The sequence below is a fragment of the Triturus cristatus genome, chromosome 4_2 (assembly GCF_964204655.1).
Source record: "Triturus cristatus chromosome 4_2, aTriCri1.1, whole genome shotgun sequence".
NCBI classification, from domain to species: domain Eukaryota; kingdom Metazoa; phylum Chordata; class Amphibia; order Caudata; family Salamandridae; genus Triturus; species Triturus cristatus.
Window position 1 is genome coordinate 806,625,217 of NC_140586.1, and position 25,598 is coordinate 806,650,814.

General features: G+C 52.4%; 1 protein-coding gene across 1 annotated transcript in view; it reads left to right on the forward strand.

Annotated features, from left to right (window-relative positions):
• Positions 1-25,598, forward strand: part of POMGNT1 (protein O-linked mannose N-acetylglucosaminyltransferase 1 (beta 1,2-)) — a 344,012-nt gene that overhangs the window by 209,643 nt on the left and 108,771 nt on the right. The window contains exon 14 of the mRNA XM_085602754.1: positions 16,368-16,440. Coding sequence (XP_085458880.1) covers positions 16,368-16,440 — 73 coding nt within the window. The remainder of the gene's footprint in view (positions 1-16,367; positions 16,441-25,598) is intronic.

Consider the following 25,598-nt stretch of genomic DNA (forward strand, 5'->3'; position numbering starts at 1 on the left):
AGTATACATTTTAGCTGCGTCTTGTCGGTTACAATGGTGGGTTCGGATGTAAGAGTGATTCGTGTGAAGTTGTTTTCAACTATGCCTCTGGGGTTGTGTCTTGTGGCTCTGTGTAAGTCGATAGGGATAGATTGGATAAAGGCGTCTATATGTAAATTATCTGGGTGTACAGAGTTGTGTGGGAGGTACGATAGCTCGTAAGATCGCAGTAAGGCACCTAATTCTTTAGGTGATAAGGAATTTTTCATCCTGATTGGGCGGGATAAGGCATTAGACTGTACTCCATCTTGGGGGCTTGAGATTTTAAACGTTTATGTATAAATGATGGGTGCGTTTAGATTTTGAGATGTGTGGGTATGTTCTGGCATCATGCTTAGGGCGCAGGAGCTTGGATTGCTGTAGAATCAGGTCATATAGGGATTGGATGTCAGCTTTGACCTGATGCAGTGATGCTAGTATCTCGTCAAGTCTGGGGTCTGTAGTAAGCGTTGCCTTATTTGATGTGTGGATTTTGGGTGGAGGCGGAGTAGTTGTGCCTTGTGAGAAGTTTGAGGAGGAGTCATATTCAGGATCCTTGTATTGATTTCTTTCCGTGAGTATGTCGGAGAGTGGTAGTGAAGGGGTTGGGTGTGGTGGTGTCTGGATGTGGGTTATGTAGGGGACTGTGTTGATATAAGTGGGGAGAGAGGCAGCAGTTGGGACGTCAGGCTGATGGGAGGAGGGGATGTTGATGGGGAGTGGGAGTGTAGCTGTTGGGTGTGAGAGGACTGAATGTGGGTTATGTAGGGGATTATGTTGGTGTAAGTGGGGACGGAGGGAACAGTTGGGATGTCGGGCTGATGGGAGGAGGGGGTTATATGTGTGGTTGGGACCGTGTGACTAGTGTTGTTTGAGGGGTATGAATAGGTGAGCTGAGAGACTGGTTGGCTGAGAGGTGTGTGCTGGGTGCTGGAAGTAAAGGTGCAGGGAGAGGGTGAGGGTGGTAGTGCGGGGTGGGTGTTGATAGTGTGTGTAATGGTGGTGTTAGTGGGGGGAAAGGGGTATGAGATGGTATGTGTTGATAGCCTGGGTGTCGGTTGGCTCAGGGGTGGGTGTATGTGGGGAAAGGGACAGCTGGGTATCATGAATTATTTGTGAGTCAGCTTGTTATGTTATGTTATATCTAACTTTTGTAGCGCAACGACTCACCCGGGGGCATCTCGGCGCTTACCTAGTGAAAGAGAGGTAGGTCAGACCGGAGCCGTGAAAATTCAAAACAGAAACGTTTTTAATTGTTTCCTAAAAACAGTATATGAGGGACATTCACGCAGTTCAATGGGCAGTTGGTTCCAACTTGGGAGTTGGAAATTAGGCTGTAGTTGTCTGGTGAGGGGGACTGTGTTCTTATAGCTTTCTCTTTGATGAGCGAAAAGATATTGTTTTTTTTTTTTAAAACAAATTTTATTATGTCAATATAGCCATCACCATGCAGAGCCCTGTAACCCAGAGACGTCTGCCAAATCCTTTATACATGTACATAGAGGCAATAGACAGTTGTATATTCAATAACTCCCCAACTCCCGTCCCAAACCCCCCCCCCCACCCCCCAACGATCGCACTTCCTACCGCTAGCCTTACTCTCCCCCTTCCGTCCATCCCGCTCTCCCCTCGCAGCATACGCACCCCCGCACTGCCCCCCCAGGACCACCAACGTCCGTGAATAGCTGCCCCTATGGATTGATCTCCCTCTCTGCGGGAGGTTCTAGCCCAATTCCACGGTAATCTGGCCATCGTTTCCAGATCTTAAAGTTTTTGCGTGGGCACCCCCTGGCCTCAAACGGGCCGCTCCAGCCCCATACAGAAGTCCAGGCCGTTCTTCCATCTCAACATGGAGGGGGCTCGTGCCGCCTTCCACTCCCTTGCAATATCCCGCTTGGCCAGAGTGAGTCCCAGCAACAAGAGATGACGTTTGTATACATTACCCCCTATATCCTCCATGACATGGAGTAGAGCCAGCCGCGGCGAGCGGGGGAGCTCCCACCCCAGTACTTCCGAGAGGCACGCCAACACTCCCCTCTAGAATCGATCAAGGGAAGCGCACTGCCAGATAGTGTGAAAGAATGTGCCCTCTTCCCTGCCACACCTCAGGCACTCCGGGGATGCAATCAGCCCCGCCCGCCACAGCCGCACCCTCGTGAAGTACACCCGGTGCAGGTATTTAAATTGAACCAACCGGAGCCTCATGGCTATGGCAGCACCTTGCGGGGCGGCCAGCGCCTCCCTCCAATCCTCTTCCTCCAGAGCACCCACATCTGCCTCCCAGTCCCCCCGAAGTTTGCTCAGTGTGGGGGAGCTGTGTGTAACCAGGGATTGATAGATCCTGGAAATTTATTTATCTGGCAGATCCCCCATGAAGACTTTCGCCTCCAATGGGCTGAAGTCAGAAAGCGATTCCAGTCCCACCAGTGCGGGCGACAGGGCGTGCCTGAGCTGGAGATATCGAAAAAATTGCTCACGTGGCATATGGAATTCCTGCTGTAGCTCATGGAAAGATTTGAGTGTCGTCTTTCTCATTACGTCTCCCAGCGTGGAGATGCCAATGTCATCCCATCCCTTAAACCCTTGTAGGGCCGCCAAGTGGGGTAAACGCCCATTGTGCCACAGGGGAGTCTCCCGAGTCAAGGTCTGCCACCATCCCATACGGCGCAAGGCCTGCCTCCAGATTTGAAACACTACCTGTGTGACCGGGGGCAGCGCACCCCTCAGGGACGCCGAGTAGAGGAGTGTATGCAGCGTGTGGCGTCCCAGAAGCTGCCGTTTCAGTGCATATGCTGGGTCTCCCCTGTCCCCGTACCACCATTCGTTAAGGACTAGAAGATGTGAAGCTTGATAATATGACAGAATATCCGAGGTTGCCAGCCCTCCACAGTAGGTGGACAGGAAGCACGTCCGTATAGCCACGCGCACCTTACCCCCCTCCCACAGGAATTGCCCTAGCACCGAATTCACCTGTCTGAACCAACCGGGCTGAATTTTGTACGGGTGGTTCTGTAGCTGATATAGGAGTCGAGGGAGCGCCACCATTTTAAATATTGCCGATCGCCCATACAGAGTCAAGGGCATACGAGACCAGATTTTGATATTGGAGCGGACGCGCTCCCATACTGGGGCCACATTCCGCTCCCAGGAGACCGCTGGCACATCTGTCAAGAACACCCCCAAATATTTCAGTCCCCCCACCGCCGACTGAACTGAAGAGGCCCACGCCCCCATTTTCGTGCTCTCGCCCAGTGCCCACAAGGTGGACTTGCGAGGGTTCATGTACAAGCCCGACGTTTCCCCGAAAACCTGCATAATGCGCAGGAGTCGTGGCCCAGTCCTGTCCACATCCGTAAGAAAAAGGAGGACATTGTCTGCATATAGCGCAATCCGATCGGACAGGCACGTGGCCCATTCAAACCCCAGAACCTGCGCGTCCATGCGTATCCACCTAGCCAGCGGCTCCATAGCAAGAGCGAAAAGATATGGGGACAAAGGGCATCCCTGCCTCGTTCCGCGTCCCAAGGGGAAAGTAGGAGAGATCGCCCCCGCTACTCGCACCGCCGCCGTGAGGTCCGTGTAAAGGAGCGTTATGTAAGAAAGAAACCGGGGACCCAGATTAAGTCTGCGGAGCAATGCAAAGAGATAAACCCAGCTGAGGGAGTCAAACGCTCTATCCATGTCCGCCAGCAGCAAGTCCGCCGGCTGTCCCGTCTTTTGTACGGTCGCTACTGCCACTTGCGCCCTCCGTATGTTATGTCTGGTTGCCCGCTGAGGCATGAATCCCGCCTGGTCCGGATGCACTAAGGATGTGATATGTGGCAAGAGACGGTTCACCAATGCTTTTGCCAATATTTTGGCCTCCACATTTAAAAGGGATATGGGGCGATAGGAGGCGTGTTGGTCCGGGGGTCGGCCAGGCTTATGGAAAACCACAATTTCCGCGTGTCTCCAGTCTGCCGTGAGCGCCCCCCTATCTCTGGCCTCCTCGACCACCGCCCAATAATACGGGACCACTTGCGCGCGATACCGGCGGAAGAATTCGCACGGAAACCCGTTCGGTCCCGGGGCCTTGCCCGGGTTGAGCTCCCCCAGCGCCACCCCCAGCTCCTCGTCAGTCAAGGGGGCCTCCAACTGGTCCCTCACCTCGTCGGACACCCCAATTGGAGGTAGGTCCGCGAGAAACTGCTCTATAGTGGCACCTGGTAAGCATTCCCGCGGGGCGTAGAGGCCTGCATAGTAGGCAGCAAAGTTCGCGGCCAAAGCCGGGGGATCCGTAATCGGCCGTCCTGCCGAGTCCCGAATGCCCGGCAATTCCTGAGCCTGGAAGGTGCCCTGACAGACGGTGCAACATTTTACTAGACTTGTCTCCCCATTGATACACTCGGCTGCACGTCGCCAGCCAGAGTTGCTTCGCCTCGTCAAGCAACAGGGCAGCCGATGTCTGCGGCGCATACAACAATTGCCGCACATTGAGCTCCCTCCTGTCCCCACGGCACCGACGCTAGAGTTCCTCCACTGTCGCCTCCGCCTGAACCAGTGCCTCCCTACGCTTTCTTCGGGCCGCCGCACACCAAGATATATCGACTCCCCGTAGGGTAGGCTTCATAGCCTCCCACAGGCTCGCGGCACTAGCTACCGATCCCTCATTATCCAACAAATACCGAGCAAGTGCCTCGCTCATGTGGGCCCCATATTCTGCATTCTGCAGGTTCCATGTGGATAAGCGCCAGCGAAACTGTGGCCTACCCCTACCGATACATATCTCAATGGATATCGGAGAGTGATCCGACAGGCCACGAGGCAATATGTCCGCCGCCACCACCCTATCCACCTCCGCCCGTGGGACAAAGAGGTAGTCGATCTGGGACAGCGAGTGGTGCACCGCCGAGAGGTATGTATAGCCCCGCTGATCGCCATGTTTTCGCCGCCACACGTCTATCCAGTCCATTCCCATGACCAGCGAGCGTAGTTTCGTGGGTCGCCAGTCCCGGGGTTACCCCCTGTTCGAGATCTGTCCTTGGCCATGTCCATCACATCGTTCCAGTCCCCTCCCACTACAGACATTCCATCCAGCAAGTCTGCCCGCAGGGTGAGCAGCTTCTCAACCAGGTTCCACTGCAACGGAGGGGGCGCATAGACAGGTACCGCCCTTGTGGATCGCCCCACTGTCGTATGTGTGTATATGGTACCCTACGGTGTATGAGGATCGCCACCCCTCTCAAGCCCCGTGTGAAGCCCGCATGGAAGACATGCCGAAAACCATACCTCTGCAAGCATAGAGCCTTTGTTCCAAGGAGATGCGTTTCCTGGAGCAGCACAACATCCGCCCCGCCCTTTTCGCCTGCTGAAGCAGCGCCCCACGCTTGATTTTATCCAGGGCCCCCCTCACATTCCAACTAATAATCCAGAGATTTCCCGGCTGTAGGTGGCTATCCAGTGGCATGCCTGTCGTGGTAGAACATGGACCTCAGCCCAGCGGATTGGGAAGCGCGACGATGCAATGGCAGGGTACTAGCATCTACCGCAAGTGCAATCTGAAAACTAAAACATCCCCTCCCCAACAAACCCCCCACCCCATACCTCAAAGAACCATGAAGTATCTGTCGCGGCGAGACTGGACCCCATCCCCAACAGTGGAATGTAGCCCGCCCCGACCAATGGATCCCCAACTCACAGCCCATATCCATAACGGAAGTCCCCCATCCCCATTGTCATGGCTGGGAGACCCACCCATAGCATGTCTCCCCGCATGCAGACAGTCACGACAGCTCCACAGCGCCCCATCCACATTCTATATTAGGATTCAGGAGCCTGGCTCCCCGGTACCGGATCCCCCGGGAAGCAGCACCACCGGATCGGGAGCGCCTCCGGGACCGAGATCGCCGGTTGCGTTTCTGGTGCAGCCCCTGAGGGCCCCGCCTCGCCTTCCCGCTCGATAACGAGTCAGACTCCCCACCCGGCGGGGAATGAGGCCTCACCCGCACCGTCTCGTCTGTCCATCGAAACACTTCCTCTGGGGTGTCAAAGAAATGGGTGCGGGAGCGGAACACCACCCGGAGACGCGCCGGGTACAGCAGGGCATATGGAAGTTTGAGTTCCCGCAGGCGGGCCTTCGCCGCGGTGAATGATTGGCGCTGCTGCTGTACCAGCCTTGTGTAGTCCGGAAATATCAGGATGCGAGCATTGTTGTAGTGCAGGGAGTCCCCCATGTCGAGGTAATTCAATAACTTGGTTATGATGGGCCGCGGATGAGCCCCCACCGGTGGCTTCTGCACTAGCGCTCTGTGGGCCCGCTCCACCCCAAAGCATCGGGACATGGCCTCAGGGGGAAGCCAGCTCTCAAGCCACTGTGTCAAAAAACGTTCTGTGCTGCCTGCCTCGCTGCCCTCGGGGAAAGCCAACAAAGCGGAGGTTGTTGCGTCGTGCCCGTCCTTCCGCATCTTCCACGCGAAGTGCAAGCCCCTTCTGAACAGTTTCCAGTTTGGCGACCCTCTGCTTCAACGTAGTAACGTCGTCTTCCACCCCGGAGATCCGGGATTCAGCCTCGGTGATGCGGGTCACCGCCGAGCGCAGGTCCTGCCTTAACAGCATAACGTCCGCCCCAACCGCCCCTATCTTCGCGTCCAGCATATCCCTGGACTGGGTGATGGCCGCCAGGAGGGCTGCATTGTCCGGGACGGCCCCAGCCGAGTCCCCCGGGTGCCCCCGCTCCCGGGCCCGTGAATTTGTCTATGGGGCCCTGCTTGCCCGATCCACTCCCTCCTTTATCTCTCGTCATGGCGGCGCCCGCGGCCCCACGCCGCTCCAGGATGGGTCAGACTGGGCCCAGGCGCGGATACCACGCGCTCCCGCAGCCCGACTGCACTGCCGAAAGGGAGCCGCACCGTAAGCACCTCCGCTCCCCCCTATCCTACCGCTCCTCAGGGGCTCCTCCGCTCCAGCAGCCCCCCACCTCAATATGGCTATGGAGCCACTACCAGCACTCGGCCTCCGTGATCATAGTGGGGGGGCTTGCCGACAGTTTCCGCCATATGGCGCATACGCAGCGCCGGGGCCCAGCCGAAGTCCCCTCCACTCCCTTCCAGCAAGAAAGAGGACCCTCGTCGACGTGCAATCCACAAGACCCACGGGTCTCAATGTCCCTTCAAGGCCGCCCCCGCCAGGGCCACGCAGGAGTCCAGAGCCACCTATGTCCCGTATCTCCCAGTGCTGCAGGGGGGGGGGGGTGGAGGGGGGACCGATCCCTGACCCCGCGGCCCGCCTTGGCCGCCGATCCCCTACCCGGTCGCCGGAAGGCCCAGGGTGTCACCAAAGCTGCAGGCGAGTCCCCGCGGTCCGCCCAACCGCCGATGTGGTGGGCACGCCGGCCCCCACTCCACCCCGGGCAGCGGAAGAAAGCACCCACCCCCTCCCCCCGTGGTCCGATTGCACCGCCGAGCCCCCCACTGCTGAGTGTTCCGAGGGGGGGGGGGGGGGGGAGATAGACAGGGGGGGCCCAACACCTCAAGGCTCGACACCGCAGGGCCCGTGGCGTCCCACCCCTGCGGGCCGACTGCTCCGCCGGACCCCCGCACAAGAGAGGTGATGCCCGCTAAGGGGGGGGGGGTGGAAGCGCCGCCTCAGACCGGGACCCGCAAGCCGGGACGACCAGCGCCCGCAGAGCCTGCCGCCCACACCGTCACAGGGCCCAGGTCCAGCTCCCCGCCCGCTCCTTACCCATGCGGTCCGAGCTGACCGCCGAGACCTCGCCGACGTCTGTCCCCCCCGGGCTGCTGCTGAGTCACAGGGCCACCCCTGGCGCCCACTCCGGCTCGCCCGGACCTCTGCTGTTGGCTGAGCGACTCCGCAGCATCGTGCGGCGATTGGCCAGCGCCGGCTGCACCAACGACAGCTCCCCGGCTCCTAGTCTTCCTGCCAGGCCGCTCCCGGGCACCGCGCCCCCGCCTCCGTCCAGGCACCGCAGACCTCCGGATGATCCTCGGGGCAAACTTCGGGACGCTACTGCCGAATATTGTCCGCTGCTGGGGGACACTGCATGCGGGGGAAGAAGGATAAATGCAGGATTATCGGTGGGCTGGACGGAGCTCACTCAGCACACGTCCACCATGTCTGGCTGCCAAGCCACGCCCCCGGAAAGATATTGTTTAGTAGGTTTAAGTTGCGGTCAGATGCTTGCATGAGGATGATCCCATTATGATGGATCGTGATTGTAGCTGCTTTTTTTTACTGCTGTTTTTAACGTCCCCACAGATGACAAACTGACAAAGATTTGTCGAAGTGTGAAGTCTGGTTCCCCTAATGATCTGGCCCCGGCCTGGGTATTTTCAGAGGGCCTAACAGCCCTGGAACCTCACATTAGACATGTCCTACAAACCTCCTTTTCCACTCAACGGGTACCGATGGAATGGAAGAAGGCCATAGTATTGCCTATTAGAAAAAAACCAACAACAAGCCTGGAGGTTCTGGAAAACCTCAGACCCATCTCCCTACTGCCATACGTGGCCAAGGTGGCTGAGAAGGTGGTCAACGCTCAGCTCACTGAACACCTGGAAAAATGGAATATACTCCATCCTTCTCAATCAGGTTTCAGGGCGGGCTACTCCACGGAGACAGCCCTCCTTAGAGCTACTGAGACCTTAAGAGCAGGGGCAGACGCAGGTCACACTATGGCCTTGATTATGCTTGACCTTAGCGCAGCATTTGACACCGTAGCACATTCCATCTTGCTACGGTGTCTACAAGAAGCCGGGGTCGCTGGTCCTGCGCTGGGCTGGCTGCAATCGTTTCTGACGGAAAGATGTTTCCAAGTACAACAAGGGACATGCCGATCAGCGGAGGTGTCACTAGACCAGGGAGTGCCTCAGGGCTCGGCTCTTAGCCCTACTCTTTTTAATCTATATATGGCCTCACTAGCAAAAGTGGTACAGTCCTATGGGGTGGAGTTGGTGTCGTACGCTGACGACACCCAACTGCTCATCTCCCTATCACAAAACACCTCCAACACCCCCCACAATTTCAAAGCATGTATGCAGGCCCTAGCTGAATGGATGGACGCCCACTGTTTAAAACTCAATGGCTCTAAAACGGAGGTGTTGGTGGTAGGGGGAAAAAGGGAAGACTGGTCGGATGAATGGTGGCCTACTTGTCTGGGTCCTACCCCCATACCTTGTCAGGAGGCAAAGAATCTAGGGATCTGGATGAACCCTGCTCTCTCTTATGATGGCCACATTAGGCGTCTTGTAGGCAAATGTTTTGGAGTGCTAAAGACTCTAAACAAAACGTTAGACCTCCTCCCTCTATCGGCCAGAAGAACGCTAACGCAGGCACTAGTAACCTCGCGTTTAGACTATGGTAACGTCTTGTTCCTAGGGTCCACCGAAGGCAGCATAGGTCGCCTACAAGTCATACAAAACTCCGCTGCCAGACTGGTGCTAAGAAGACCCAGGAGAGCCAACTCAAAAAAAGCACTGGATGCGCTTCATTGGTTACCTGTAAAGAAACGGGTGCGCTACAAGTGTCTCCTCTTCTGTCACCGCATCGTCTGGGACAGATCACCGACATATCTCAGAGACTTAATCAGCAGATATGAACCTACCAGGTCCCTTCGATCAGAGGGCGCCGGACTGCTGAAAGTACCTAGAACTAAGAAGGCTAGAATGGGCGGACGCTCATTTGCACTCCAAGCAGCCAAACAGTGGAATAAACTCCCCTGTGCAATGAGACTGAAGAGCAACGAAACGCGGTTTAGGTCCCTGCTCAAAACTCATCTTTACTCATCTTAATCCGGTCGGTCTTATGCTGAGTTCTTGGTTAGTGTTAGCGCGGGGACACGCCGTGATGGCGTTACTGTGCGCTCTACAAACTCGATATTATTATTATTTATAGAATGGGGATGGGAGGATAGATCGTGTGTATCCGTGCGCTGTTTTCCTTATGTTGGCGAACTTAAAAAGAGCGAGATGGGTTTTCTCCATTGTGCTCTTCTCTTGGTATAGAATATAATGTCAGTAGTAATTATCCCTTTGTTAATTGAATAGTAGGGATCAGAGATTGGGGTTTCCGGGTGAGATTTTTGAGTGTTGTGTTTAAATCCTTTAGCTGCTTTTTTGTAAGGTTGGGGGGTAGTTAATAGAATAGGTGTGATTGCCAGTGCGCTCCATAGTAAGGGATAGTGGTTGTAATAGGGGGGCTACCAGGGGGGTGTGCATGTGGTGGGCTGCACTATAGGGGAGTGGTGGTGCTAGGTCTGATGTGCGGTGCCCTCACGTATCAAATGTTTGGTTGGAGGATAAAGCTGTTGACTAAGTTCTTTGGATGCTCATCCATTATGAATCTATTAGTCCAAGATGGCCGCTCTATTTTACTGTTGAGATCTGTATTTGCATTGTAGTCCTCTTTCTGTTTCCATTAGGGGTCCTCTTGTAGTGAGGTCCTTTTTCTCTGTTAGTCAAGAAGGTGGGGCTTGGTCCTTTATTTATTTCCAAGTAGCCAATGCTCTGGAGGAGTCCTATGTTTCTTTCACTTCAGTTCATGAGTAAAGTCCCTTATCTTTGTTTATGGTTATTTCAGCCATTTTGCGAATTTTGTAGAGACAACTGATGTATTTCTGCCGATACGAGTCTGTTACTTGTTCCTTGGTCATCACATTATGGAAAAAACAGTATATCCTCGGTGTCAATCATACCTTTATGTGCCCCAGTGATTGGTTACAATTGGTGAAGGTGTTGCAATGTGGCAAGTGTATATAGACTGAAGACCGTTTGGCATGTACTGTGGTTCTCAGTTATAGGGACGAGGGTTGGGGGTCCAGTATTTGCCACTTGATCAATACCCACCTACACCTGATCCATGTGGTATGTGCATAGCTAAAAAGCCTATTTGTGTTTATATTGGGTACTTTGTCTAACCTTAGATAGTGGGTTCAGAAGTGACCTCGATCGCTGTGCTCGTGGGTTAACCAGTGCATTCATCCAGGCATGTTTTTGGTTCTGCTCGTTTGTTAGAGGGGTGGGGGAGGTGCCCAATCTGTGCTTTCCGAGATCTTCCGGTGCGCTTGTTTTAAACACGTACGCTAGGGAAAGGTGCTCTGCGCCATCCGTAATTGCTCTTTATTTACTCCCCTGGTTCACGCGATGATGGTGGGGGGGGTCAGGACCGGGAAGCCAGCCCGGAAATTCTAGCGCGGACCACCTGCTTCCCCAATCTGATGCCCGCGTCCAGAACCTTTCAATCGCCAAGCTCTCCACTCATGCGGAAGGCGATCTGGTCTTCGGTATATTTCCTGAGATCCCACATGACTGAACTGCTCATCGTCTTCATCATTGACATAGCCAATAGGTCTCACTTTTGGGACCTTCTAAGTATTTAGTCATGCAGCACAATATCCTTGGTGAAACAACATCAACTGTTGCATGGCTAAACACTTATAAGGTTCCAAAGGCAAGACCTATTGGCTATGCCAATGCTTGTTTTTGTTTAATATGGGCGAACTCAACCTGAAAGTATTGGAAAGTTTTAAATGAGCACCATTACATATATTCAATTGTTTTAGGTACATAGTAATTAAGTGATTTGCTCAGAATCACAAAATGTTGAGCCATCGCCGAGACTCCAACCTGCTTCTCCAGTTAAAATCTGCAGCTCTGGTCCTAAGGCCACATACTCTCCTATGATTTTCTTCTTTTTTTTGCAGTTTTTATATAGCGCAAACTGGACCCTACGGTATTAGAGCGCTTTATATGACCACCAGTTACATTAGACAAGTACACATTCATTTTTAGTAGGCACAGGGAGATTAAGTGCTGTGCCCAGAATCACAGGATGTTGAGCCGATGCCGAGACGCAAACCTGGTTCCCCAGTTCCAGGGTCGGCAGCTCTGGCCATTATGCCACATCCTCTCTCCGAGAGTTGAAGTTGTGGTTGGGCCATTTGTGCTGTAGAGAGACCAGCAGATGCTCCTTGTGGTCTTTGACGCCGGTTCGTGTCGCTTGGGGATGTATTTTAAATCTGTCCTGGAAACGTCCGATCAGATGCCTCCGGTACACGTAGCGTTCCTTGTTCTGGGTGGCACCGGGGTGTAGAATGTGCCAGGGGCTGTAAAGGCTCTCTGTTTGCAGGGCACACGTGGGTAGGGCCCGGCCTTAGTGATGCGGACAGTGTTTGGGTTCATGCCGGGATGGGACACCAGGTGCGATCCAATCTGCTGTGCGATGCGCGATCTGCGCCACGAGAGAGCCGTCATGCTTTTTAGGAAAAGTAATGCGACCTGTCAAAGCCACCGAATGTGCTCGCAGGGACCCGATGGGGGTTGGGGGTGGGGGAGACAACGTCAGCCAGTGCTAGCTGCAAGGGAAGGGGCGCTGTAGTGGGGACTTGGAAGGGTTGAGGTGCTGTCCTGGGAAGGGGTGAGGGGGCTGCCGGAGACCGTCTGGCGCAACTGTGGAGATTCTGAGGCAGCCAGCATGATGTTTCTGAAAAGATGACGGATCGTGTGAGGCGACAAACTCTTCCCCAGCCCTGGCAGGTCTGCAGAGGTGCAGGGACCATGGAATGTGTTCAGAAACTCTAGATATGGTTTCAGGGTGACCGGACTGGCCATAAATCGCCTCCACAGTGTCTGACAATGGCCCCAGCAGGACTCAAAGGCCCGAGAGAGAGACCCAGGACGGGGAGGGACAGCAGATGGTTTGAGATAAACTGAGAGCTCCCTCCAGGACCATTCTTTGTAGAATTCAAATCTGTCAGCCACGGAGAACTTGAAGTGCCCTGTCACCTCAAGGCGCCCCTGCCCTCTCCCATTAAACGGCTGCCCCCGAAAAAGGCAAAGCTTTGGGTAACACTGCAGCTCACGTGCACCACTGGCTTGTGGTATCTCTGCAGCCATCCGCACGCCTCAGGGGGTTAACGCACCCTCTGCAGAGATCTGAGGAGGAGTCCGTAAGTTCGATTCCTGCCGGCTCTGCCTTTCATCCTTCTGGCGTTGATGAAAGGTGAATTATTGAATGAGTGCCCGTTATTTACAGTGCCGCCAAAGGTAGAACTATGCACTATACGTGGATGCATCATCGCAGTCTCTATTCCAGATACAGTGGGTTAATGTTAATAAAACAGACAGGCTTGCCAACGTCTCAGACATCACATGCAAGCTGCAGTGCTTAGACACGGTTCGTTGCTAACTATTACACAAACCCACAGACAAGTACGCAAATGTACGTTCCAAAAAACAGAGCCCGCTACCGGGCCACACCAATGACAGATTCTATGCGCTATAAATCCTTGTCACACATGAAGTACTGTCCACCATAACAACATTAACGCCCCGGGCACCAACCCTGGAAGAAGCGACAAAGGTTGGACGCCCACCTGCTCTAAGCAAATCATCCCAGGGTAACCTGTCTAAAATGGGCCATCTCTTGTTAAAAATGCCTGTTGGGAAGCCAGCTGCATCCGACGGCAATCCATTCATGAGAATCCGATAAAATTTTAAACACCAGAACAGAGAAATACATGTAAAAGACGTGCCTGCTTATAAAGTTCCCAATTATCCGTGTATTAACCTCAGTCGGGGTTTGTTGTAACCAAGCACTAGAAAAGTCTTGCGTGCCTCTTGCTATTAAACCTCTGAGTTACGCTTCTCATGATGATGCTAAGTACATTAGAATATATAAATAAAACAACATTTAAAGGCAGTGACTTGCTTTGGTGACACCACCTCTCTCAACAAAGTAACTTAAAACAAAGTCAAAACACTCTCAAACTGTTGATCGTACAGGCACCTCGATTCCTGCCACACATTTCGATGTTAAATTTAATGATTTAGCTTCTTGAAATTCTTACTATAAATCGAGTGAGGCGGGGCACGATCCTCAGGAGGAGGCAGTCCGGAAATGGGTCACTCGCCTTTCCATGAGGGTGCAGATTGCAGCAAATAAAACCCTGAAACCAGAAGGGGGCGAGAGGAGGTGCCGGGGCGCGCCTCGACCCCACACGGCGACTTCTCTAAAACAAGAGCGGCCGCGAAAGTAAAAGCGACTGCGCTGTAACATGAGCCGTAATCAGGAGGAATGCAGCTGGCACAATGCACGCCGCTGCTCGCTCCGAAGACCCAAAGGCCGTGGGAGGGAACCTTTAGAGAAAAGGCAGGACATGCGCCTGCCTTTGGCCAATTGCGTACTTTTATTTTTGAAAGCCACACGCAAAGGCCAGTAGAATGTGTGGAAGTTGAAAGACCACATGGACACGTTTTGAGAGAGTCTGGAGTGATCCCAAGAGGCCTCCCCATAGAGTAGCGCATGCCCGCTGCGCTAGGCTCGACCTAAAAATGGTCCCAAATGGGAAGTATATGAATGAGATGGCATGGAAATAGTAGCTTGGCCAACACTAAAGACATCCTATGAATCTTTTTTTTTTTTTTTTTTTTTTTTATACATTTATAATTACGTCTAAAATCTGGTAATGCAAATGTCTTTAGACTGCTGAGGACCCCCTTTATTGTTATATGAATGTGTAAAGAGAGGAGTTCAAACTTGGACACAGGTCCTGAATAAAATGTGATATTACCATGTTGGGTGTGTATTTTGGACAAGTAGGCACTGGATGACTCCATCTGGTAGAACTCTCAGGCTGGATGTCGGAATGTAATTTATGATTATTAGGTGTGAAAGAACAGGAACAAAGCCTGATAAGAAGAGCTATGTGTTGCTATGTGAGCTATGTGTTGCTTTATGTTTCTGACAACATACCAGCACTCTCGGTCCTCTTTGTAATCAATTTATCTTCATTTTCTTCTTTTCACCTAAATGCGTTCAAATGTTGGTTTAAGTGGTGGATGGTGAAGATGGAATTCTTAACCAGTGGCAATTGATCTGGCTACCATGCATTCCATCATTTCTGCTGACTGTGATCTAAAGAAAGGGATCAACTAAATTCAACTGTGACTTGTCCTCGTCCTAAAAGTAAAAATCCATCTCCGACTGCTTGGCCAATTTCCCACTGAACGAGAGCACACGCAACCCCAGACAGGTTTAGGCCTTTTTAGGCCTCATTACAGAGGGGCTGCTTGTGTAAAGTAGCTTACTGTGCTTTACAGACATAAGTGCATGCTGTAGACTCACTGAGAACCACGGAAATCCTTGTTAACCACTAGCAGTTCCTCCGGGTGAGGGACATCAATTTGTTTGTTCGCTTTGTCATTACTGTGGGACTAAACAGAAAAAAAATCTAACTGCCCAAAAAAGAACCATGGTGCCCAAACTACTATGCAAGCTCCTTGCTGAATGGTAACACAAGGAAGCAAGCCAAAACATAGGCATCGTCCGTGGGCAGTGAGGTCAAAACTGGTTTTCGTATGGTTTCTTGTTCTACAGTCTCACAGCGAGCAAAGCACTGTAAACTTGCAGTGCTCCTCGGAACAATTCAGCCCAGCTCGCAGGTAGCGTTGGAAAGCTTTGGGTATAAAATTTAGCAAACTGTTTCAGATGCATCCAAATGCTTTGCAGTGCTGCAGCGCTATAAATGGCATTGGTATGCCAGAATATTCTTAAACTCCCTGTACTATAGAGATTAAAGCTGCAACTCACCAATGATAGTGGTCTAAATATGGACCCCTTGTTTTATATAGCGCGAACTAGACCAGAGACATCGGGTATCAGAGCGCTTTACATAGCACCAGTTTAGTTGCAGAAGGACACATTAATTTTTGTTAGGCAAGGGGAGATTAAGTGATTTGCCCAGAATCACAGGATGTTGAGCGTCGTTGCTGAGACTCGAACCCGGTTCCCCAGGTCCAAGGTCGACCGCTCTAGCCGTAAGGCTACATAATGAAGGCATCCAACCTGATTAGTGCACACACATGCATCACCCAAGACCTGGACTGACTGATTAAGGATAATTAGGCGTAAAACGGGCACAGGCTGAGTCTGGAATAAAAATAGGTTGGTATGTTAATGACGAGGTAAGTGCAACTGGAGATGTGATTGTGAAGTTTGTATGCATCTACATTTTGTTTTTTATCATTCTCCTTCTTGTAGCACACACACAGGTACACAGAGCAACTAACCATCTCTTGACTGTCTTGCCTTCACTCTGGCTTTTGTCACTTCAAAAAGAGCTGCAATTTTGTGGCTTGGCAGTATTTGTTGCTCTTTCATATCCTCTGTGGTATCGGCCCACACACATATTTGACAGGAGAGTAATTTCCACGAATCTCGTCTCTAGTGCCCTCTATTTCTTATTTTGCCTTTCATCCAAGTAGGACAGTTTTGATTGTTTAGCAGGGATTTATTGTATGCCCACTCGTTATTGAAAACAAGTAATTGAAGATACATTGGCTTTTATTTCCTTACAGTTTTCTCAGTCAGACACTCCACCTACTGGATGAAGATGAGAGCCTGTATTGCATTTCTGCATGGAATGATCAGGTAGGTTGAACCTCGGGAGATAAAAGAAGCTGCCTTTTCCTGCTCTAAGGAGAGCCACACACTACAACTTCCAGAAATGCACACCATGTATTCATCACTAATAAAATCATTAAAATCAATCTAGATTTCTTATTCCTCACCGAAATATGGCTGAAAAGTCAGTCCTAAGGCCTGATTGACCACCTACAATCCCCTAGTTGTCCATGCAGGCCAGGATTAAGTCTCTGGAGAGAGCGTAGCTGTATTACACCAAAATACTCTCTCTGCACAACACCTATGCACACTTATTTTGAAACCTTAAAACTAACTTAGAACCTTCCCTAAATGGAATCACTTATCGTCATACCCTTTACAAGCTACCATGGAAAACCAAAGACTTTCTCAGTGAATTCACAGACTGTATCACAGAACAGCAAACACTATACAAGACAAATCTCTAGCTAGGAGACGTTCACCTAAACTGGGGGCTAAAAGGGGATGCTTTCCGCTCTTTGCAAAATCGTCTCGATAATCACAGCTTGTTACAACTGCAGGATAGCTGACCTCGTCCTTAATGAAAATTTCCTAGCAGCCGGCCTTAAACCAATGGAACCAACCTCGCCAGCATCAGACTTAAACAACTCGTCAACACACCAACCCACAGAGTAGGACACACCCTCGACCCCATCTTCGCAGCAGGAAACCGCATCCAATTCAGCCACACAATGCAGCCGCCATGGACCGACCACCACTTCGTACACTTCGCCATCAACAAACCCAAGGCACCCAAACCAGCCCCACGCCCACCACGAAGGAACTGGAGCAAGGTTACCGACGAGCAGCTTAACTCCACCCTCACCCGAGACCACCACACCTGGGCACCCAACGCAAACAACGCAGCTAGAGAACTCCACACCTGGATCTCCAACTGCGCAGACGAGCTCGCCCTGCTACGCAACGCCCCAGGAAAGCCGCCTGGTTCACCACCGCTCTCCAAGAAGCCAGACGCACCTGCAGATGCCCTGAGAAGAACTGGAGAAACACCAAGATAACCGAAAACCACACCACCTACAAGGACGCCATGACGGACTACCACAACCAGATCAGAGCCACCAAGAGGAACTTAATCCACAACAAAATCCTGGTCTACTCCACCAACTCCAAGGAACTTTTCAGTGTCATTCAAGAATTCACCAACACACGCAGCAAAGCCACAAACATCACCCCATCCCACCCAAGACCTCTGCGACAAGCTTGAAACCTATTTCCACCTCAAGATCAAAAACCTCTGACAACTTCATCGACCATCCACCAGGCACCACAGACAGCCCCCCAGAAACACCAGCCAGCCCACCATCTCCAACTGGACACCAATCACGGCCGAAGACACCGCCTCGACCATAAAAACCATCCACTCGGGGCGGGGGCAGCTGCTTGAAGACAGAAGTCCTCGGTACCACCCCTTCTACATGGGACAGCACCTGGTGGCCGACCGCCCTCGGAAGCCCACCTACCCCCTCAGACCACGCCAAGAACCTTGGCATCGTACTCAACTCATCACTCCCCATGAACCGACAGGTCAACACAGTCACCTCCAGCTGCTTCAACACCCTCCGCAAGACCTTCAAGTGGATCCCCCTGAGTCAAGGAAGACCGTCACGCACTCATCACCAGCAGACTGGGCTATGGAAATGCACTCTACGCCGGCATCAACAAGTCCCTACTCCGCAAACTCCAGACAATACAGAACACCGCCGCCAGACTCGTGCTCGGCATCCCACGACAAGAACACGTCAGTCAACACCTACGAAGTCTTCATTGGCTCCCCGTGGAGAAAAGAGTCACTTTCAAAATCCTCACTCACGCCTACAAATGCCTACACAACAATGGACCCAAATACCTCCCTGACAGAATCAACTTCCACGTACCCAAAAGAAACCTCCGATCTTCCAACCTCGCACTGGCTGATTGATTGATCTGATCACTCCATCCATATCTCTGGAGTATGTAAAACTTCTCAGCACACTGCAGAACCAATGTCTAGATCCCCCTTTAATCCTGTCACTGATAACATCTTTGCTAATATAATAGATGTAATGAACCTCCCAAGTGGCAACAGTGTCAAGTCACTGTTTTTGCAATACGCCGAGGCCATCAAGCAAGCTAAGGAAAACATAGCACCTCTTAACCCAAGAACATCTTTGCCCAGTGTTGACAATCCATGGTGCTCATATGGACATTTAAAAAAACAGTATCCCTGGAAACTCAAAAGAAAATAGACCTCTGACAAAACTCAGAAATCCCTGTCATTATTAAAGGTTGCCATGGAAAAAATGCGACCAAGATATTATCCCCTCAAGGCCCAGTACTCTGGACTAGCCTTTTATTAATCCGAGATTTCTCCAGTGAGCTGCAGCCATTTGAGACAGATTTTGAAAGCCCATGGTAGAGGATGGTGCCATTCTCACTTTCCGTAGCTTTCTGAGGTTATTTACTGCAAGCATAGGGAGGTTCAAGAGAGCAAGAGAAATAGGTGGAAAGAAAGATCATAGTGGGAAAAGGAGTAAAAAAGGATGGATGGAAACAGAGCGAGGAGGGGATGGTGTGTGGGGGAGAAAAAGAAACCTGTGCATTTTCATTTGTGTTACTTCTAGTTCCCCAGTTCAACACTCCCTATATTCCTAAGACAAAATTTACAGCTCTCTAAACAAACCAAAAGAACTATTCCAAACAGCTAAAAACCATGAATTCATGTCTCACACCTTAAACAGTACAAACTCTAATTTTGAAGAGCGTCAATAAATCTTCCCTAGCAAAATCAGTTCATTGAGGATTTCAGTGCCACCCACATACAGCAGATAAACTGCTAATATATGGACTTTCACAAAATGCACATAATGAACTGAATTTGGTTTAATCGCTGAAGATAATCTATTCAGGATCATCAAAAACCTAAAACCAAGTTATCAGTATGAGACCTCCAGCCAGAATCATTAAAAATAACTTCCACCCCTTCAGTAGGGCAGGGTGCCAACTAATCAATGCATCTCAAAATTCTTTCCAGGCTCAATTCACCCCACTCCTTGGAGAAAAACACACAAAAAAGAAAGATTCAAACCTAAATGTTCTCTGGCCTGGCAGTTCTGATGGATACATCTGCCAGTGGATTCCTCACCTTGTGAATATCCCCTGCGCCAGCATTCCACTGACTTTTTTTCCCCAGCTCTCCACGCCGACGTGGACGTCATAATTCCTCGGCTCCGCTCGCGACTCCGTATGACGTCACCGGAGCTATAAGAGAGCCACGTCGGCGTGATGACGTCAGTTCCCGTTTTTCCGTGCCGTCGAGAGTGCTGGAAATCCGCGTAACGGTTTTCCAGCACTCTCCTTGATTGTAGAGTTACTTTGTAGTCTCCTTGTGGGTTAGTGTTTCTGTAGTACTCATGTCTTCGTCGAGGAAGTCAGGTTTCAAGCCGTGTAGGGAATGTGGGGGTCATCACTGACCCCCATGAAGACTGCTTATGGTGTCTTTCATTGGATCACGACGTGGAAGACTATTCCTGCTGCAGGAAAGTGAATTCTAAGGCACTAAAAGAAAGAGAAGCACAGCTGTTCATGGCCAAAGCGAAGGAGGACAGAGGTCGAAAACGAGACCAGTCGAAGCCGGAGTCGTCGACTTCGCACTCGTCGAAGTCGAGAAGACACAAGAAGAAGAGGAAGCATGACTCTCTGTGCCGATCGACGAAGAGTAGGGCTTCGAGGTCGCCTTCGCCTCGACGTAAGGACTTGGTTCTCCTTCGCCTTCCCCTTCTCCTCGTGTTTCTCCGGAGCAGTCTCTTTCACCAAAGATATCTCCGGCGCAGTCTCCGGCGCCGGTGGATTCTCCAGCTTCGGACACCGAGCCTGATCAGGTTACTGAACTCTCTCCTGTGCCTGAAGGTGAACCTGTGGATCCAGTAGAGGATCTGTCGGCTCCGGCTCCAGCTACTCCTCAGGTTCGAATCCATACCCGCATTTCCCGACTCCGGGTGCGGATCCAACGCCTTTTTTGAATGCTCTGTATGGTGTTTTCCAGAGAGCAGCCTTCCCATCCGGTGCACCTTCAGGTCCTGTGGGTCCAATGGCGTTCAGTTTGGGCGTGCCACAACACTACGCTCAGGCACCTTTTATGCCCTTCTTGCCGATGGCGCCGTCATGGCATTTCCAGGCCCCGTCAGGAGAGCATTCCTCCCGGCCTCGTCTGGATCGCGTGCCTTCGTCGGAGCCTCCCTCGACGCTGACTCCAGCTGCACTGCGTGTGACGCCGCCGACTTCTTCGGCGCAACCAACTCCGCGTACGGTGCCGCCGACGCCTTGTCCTCGGATCCGCTCTCGAAGAGAGGCTCAGAGGCTTATAGAGGAAGAACAATGTCGAGCAAATGAAGTGGAGGAAGGTGAATTGAGTGACTCCACGGATGAATTTGAAGGTATTCAGGAGGCAAGTGGATTGGACACCACTCCTGAGTGGGAACTTTCTTCTTCCAGATCTTCTCCACCTCACCATTTGGTAATTAAGAAGGCTGCGGAGCTGTTGGACTTACAGTTGCCTTCTGCGGAATATAAGCCGAACTTATTGACTGAGGTCCTTCATTCGCCTTCCTGTATTGTTGAACCTCTGTTGCCTTTTAATGAGGCTATCTTAGATCCTATTATGGACGTTTGGCGCAAGCCACTTTCTTCACCTGCTGTTTCCAGGACTGTGGCGAGAAGATATAGAGTGGCTCCGGGGGATCCGAGCTTCCTTTCCTCTCATCCTTCTCCAGAGAGTCTTGTAGTGCAGGCATCCTGCTCAAAACAATCTTCGGGGGCTTTTCCACAAGCGCCAGCTGACAGGGACTCAAAGAAGATTGGGCAGTCAATTAAAAGGTCTTCTCATCTGCTAGTATGGCGCTTAAGTCAACAAATACCACTTGCTTGTTGGGCTGCTACATTCATGTATTGATGGACTCTCTGAAACAGTTAGCTCCCAAATTGCCTGATGAGGAGAAGGGTTCTTTTATGGAGGTTGTTTCTGACACTCAAGCTGCATCTAGGCAAGTTATTCAGTCAGGCAAGTTATTCAGTCAGGCCTAGATACGGCTGATTCTGTGGCCAGAGTTATGGGTTCTTCCATAGCCACTAGAAGGCAGGCTTGGCTCCGCTCTTCTGGTTATTCTACGGATGTTCAGGCCACTCTGGTTGACTTACCCTTTGATGGGGAAAAGCTTTTTGGAGAAAAAGCGGATTCCGCCTTGCAAAGATTCAAAGATAGCAGAGCTACTGCGAAGTCTTTAGGTTTGCAGACTCAGTCAAAAGGGTTTGGCTTCAAAAAGTATAGGGGTTTTGGAAGGTCATCCTTTCGTCCCTTCCGTCAACCTCAGCAGCAGCAACAACAAAATCCTCTCTATAGATCCTATAGAGGAAGACAAAGGGGTCGGCGTGGTTCTGGCCGCAATTCCTCCTCCTCCTCCTCCTCCATCTCCATCTCCATCTCCATCTCCATCTCCATCTCCATCTCCATCTCCATCTCCTCCTCCATCTCCATCTCCTCCTCCTCCATCTCCATCTCCTCCTCCATCTCCATCTCCTCCTCCATCTCCATCTCCTCCTCCATCTCCATCTCCATCTCCTCCTCCTCCTCCATCTCCATCTCCATCTCCTCCTCCATCTCCATCTCCTCCTCCTCCTCCATCTCCATCTCCATCTCCTCCTCCATCTCCATCTCCATCTCCATCTCCTCCTCCATCTCCATCTCCATCTCCTCCTCCTCCATCTCCTCCTCCTCCTCCATCTCCATCTCCATCTCTCCTCCTCCATCTCCATCTCCATCTCCATCTCCTCCTCCATCTCCATCTCCTCCTCCTCCTCCTCCATCTCCATCTCCTCCTCCTCCTCCATCTCCTCCTCCTCCATCTCCATCTCCTCCTCCTCCTCCATCTCCATCTCCTCCTCCTCCTCCATCTCCATCTCCTCCATCTCCATCTCCTCCATCTCCATCTCCTCCTCCTCCATCTCCTCCTCCCATCTCCTCCTCCATCTCCATCTCCTCCTCCTCCTCCTCCTCCATCTCCATCTCCTCCTCCTCCATCTCCTCCTCCTCCATCTCCATCTCCTCCTCCTCCTCCTCCTCCTTCTCCATCTCCTCCTCCTCCATCTCCATCTCCTCCATCTCCTCCTCCTCCATCATCTCCTCCATCTCCATCTCCTCCTCCTCCATCTCCATCTCCTCCATCTCCTCCTCCTCCATCATCTCCTCCATCTCCATCTCCTCCTCCTCCATCTCCATCTCCATCTCCTCCTCCTCCATCTCCATCTCCATCTCCTCCTCCTCCATCTCCATCTCCTCCTCCTCCTCCATCTCCTCCATCTCCATCTCCTCCTCCTCCTCCATCTCCATCTCCTCCTTCTCCTCCTCCTCCTCCATCTCCATCTCCATCTCCTCCATCTCCATCTCCTCCTCCTCCTCCATCTCCATCTCCTCCTCCTCCTCCATCTCCATCTCCTCCATCTCCATCTCCTCCTCCTCCATCTCCATCTCCTCCTCCTCCATCTCCATCTCCTCCTCCTCCTCCTCCATCTCCTCCTCCTCCATCTCCTCCTCCTCCATCTCCATCTCCTCCTCCTCCATCTCCATCTCCATCTCCATCTCCTCCTCCATCTCCATCTCCTCAATCTCCATCTCCTCCTCCTCCTCCATCTCCATCTCCTCCTCCATCTCCATCTCCTCCTCCATCTCCATCTCCTCCTCCTCCTCCTCCATCTCCATCTCCTCCATCTCCATCTCCTCCTCCTCCTCCATCTCCTCCTCCTCCTCCTCCATCTCCATCTCCATCTCCATCTCCATCTCCATCTCCTCCATCTCCATTCTCCATCTCCTCCTCCATCTCCCTCCTCCATCTCCATCTCCATCTCCTCCTCCTCCTCCTCCATCTCCATCTCCATCTCCTCCTCCTCCTCCTCCTCCATCTCCATCTCCTCCTCCTCCTCCATCTCCTCCTCCTCCTCCATCTCCATCTCCTCCTCCTCCTCCATCTCCATCTCCATCTCCTCCTCCTCCTCCTCCTCCTCCTCCTCCATCTCCATCTCCTCCTCCTCCTCCTCCTCCTCCTCCTCTCTCCTCCTCCTCCTCCTCCTCCATCTCCTCCTCCTCCTCCTCCTCCATCTCCATCTCCTCCATCTCCTCCTCCTCCTCCATCATCTCCTCCTCCTCCTCCATCATCTCCTCCTCCTCCTCCATCATCTCCTCCTCCTCCTCCATCATCTCCTCCTCCTCCTCCATCATCTCCTCCTCCTCCTCCATCATCTCCTCCTCCTCCTCCATCTCCATCTCCTCCTCCTCCTCCTCCATCATCTCCTCCTCCTCCTCCATCATCTCCTCCTCCTCCTCCTCCATCATCTCCTCCTCCTCCTCCTCCATCATCTCCTCCTCCTCCTCCTCCATCATCTCCTCCTCCTCCATCTCCATCTCCTCCTCCTCCTCCATCTCCTCCTCCTCCTCCATCTCCTCCATCTCCATCTCCTCCTCCTCCTCCATCTCCATCTCCTCCTTCTCCTCCTCCTCCTCCATCTCCATCTCCTCCATCTCCATCTCCCTCCTCCTCCTCCATCTCCATCTCCTCCTCCTCCTCCATCTCCATCTCCTCCATCTCCATCTCCTCCTCCTCCTCCATCTCCATCTCCTCCATCTCCATCTCCTCCTCCTCCTCCATCTCCTCCATCTCCATCTCCTCCTCCTCCTCCATCTCCATCTCCTCCTTCTCCTCCTCCTCCTCCATCTCCATCTCCTCCATCTCCATCTCCTCCTCCTCCTCCATCTCCATCTCCTCCTCCTCCATCTCCATCTCCTCCTCCTCCTCCTCCATCTCCATCTCCTCCTCCTCCATCTCCATCTCCATCTCCATCTCCTCCTCCATCTCCATCTCCTCAATCTCCATCTCCTCCTCCTCCTCCATCTCCATCTCCTCCTTCTCCATCTCCTCCTCCATCTCCATCTCCTCCTCCTCCTCCTCCATCTCCACCTCCTCCATCTCCTCCTCCTCCTCCATCTCCATCTCCATCTCCATCTCCATCTCCATCTCCTCCATCTCCATCTCCTCCATCTCCATTCTCCATCTCCTCCTCCTCCATCTCCATCTCCATCTCCATCTCCATCTCCATCTCCATCTCCTCCATCTCCATTCTCCATCTCCTCCTCCTCCATCTCCATCTCCTCCTCCTCCTCCATCTCCATCTCCTCCTCCATCTCCATCTCCATCTCCTCCTCCTCCTCCTCCATCTCCATCTCCATCTCCTCCTCCTCCTCCTCCATCTCCATCTCCATCTCCTCCTCCTCCTCCATCATCTCCTCCTCCTCCTCCATCATCTCCTCCTCCTCCTCCTCCTCCATCATCTCCTCCTCCATCTCCATCTCCTCCTCCATCTCCATCTCCTCCTCCATCTCCATCTCCTCCTCCTCCTCCTCCATCATCTCCTCCTCCTCCTCCTCCATCATCTCCTCCTCCTCCTCCTCCATCATCTCCTCCTCCTCCTCCTCCATCATCTCCTCCTCCTCCATCTCCTCCCTCCTCCATCATCTCCTCCTCCTCCTCCATCTCCTCCTCCTCCTCCATCATCTCCTCCTCCTCCATCATCTCCTCCTCCTCCATCTCCTCCTCCTCCATCTCCATCTCCTCCTCCTCCTCCATCTCCTCCTCCTCCTCCACTCCTCCTCCATCTCCATCTCCTCCTCCATCCTCCATCTCCTCATCTCCATCCTCCTCCTCCTCCATCTCCATCTCCTCCTCCATCTCCATCTCCTCCTCCTCCACTCCATCTCCATCTCCTCCTTCTCCATCTCCTCCTCCATCTCCATCTCCTCCTCCTCCTCCTCCATCTCCATCTCCTCCATCTCCATCTCCTCCTCCTCCTCCATCCTCCTCCTCCTCCTCCTCCATCTCCATCTCCATCTCCATTCTCCATCTCCTCCTCCTCCCCATCTCCCCCATCTCCTCCTCCTCCTCCATCTCCATCTCCTCCTCCATCTCCATCTCCTCCTCCCCTCCTCCTCCATCTCCATCTCCATCTCCTCCTCCTCCTCCTCCATCTCCATCTCCATCTCCTCCTCCTCCTCCATCTCCCTCCTCCTCCATCTCCATCTCCTCCTCCTCCTCCTCCTCCATCTC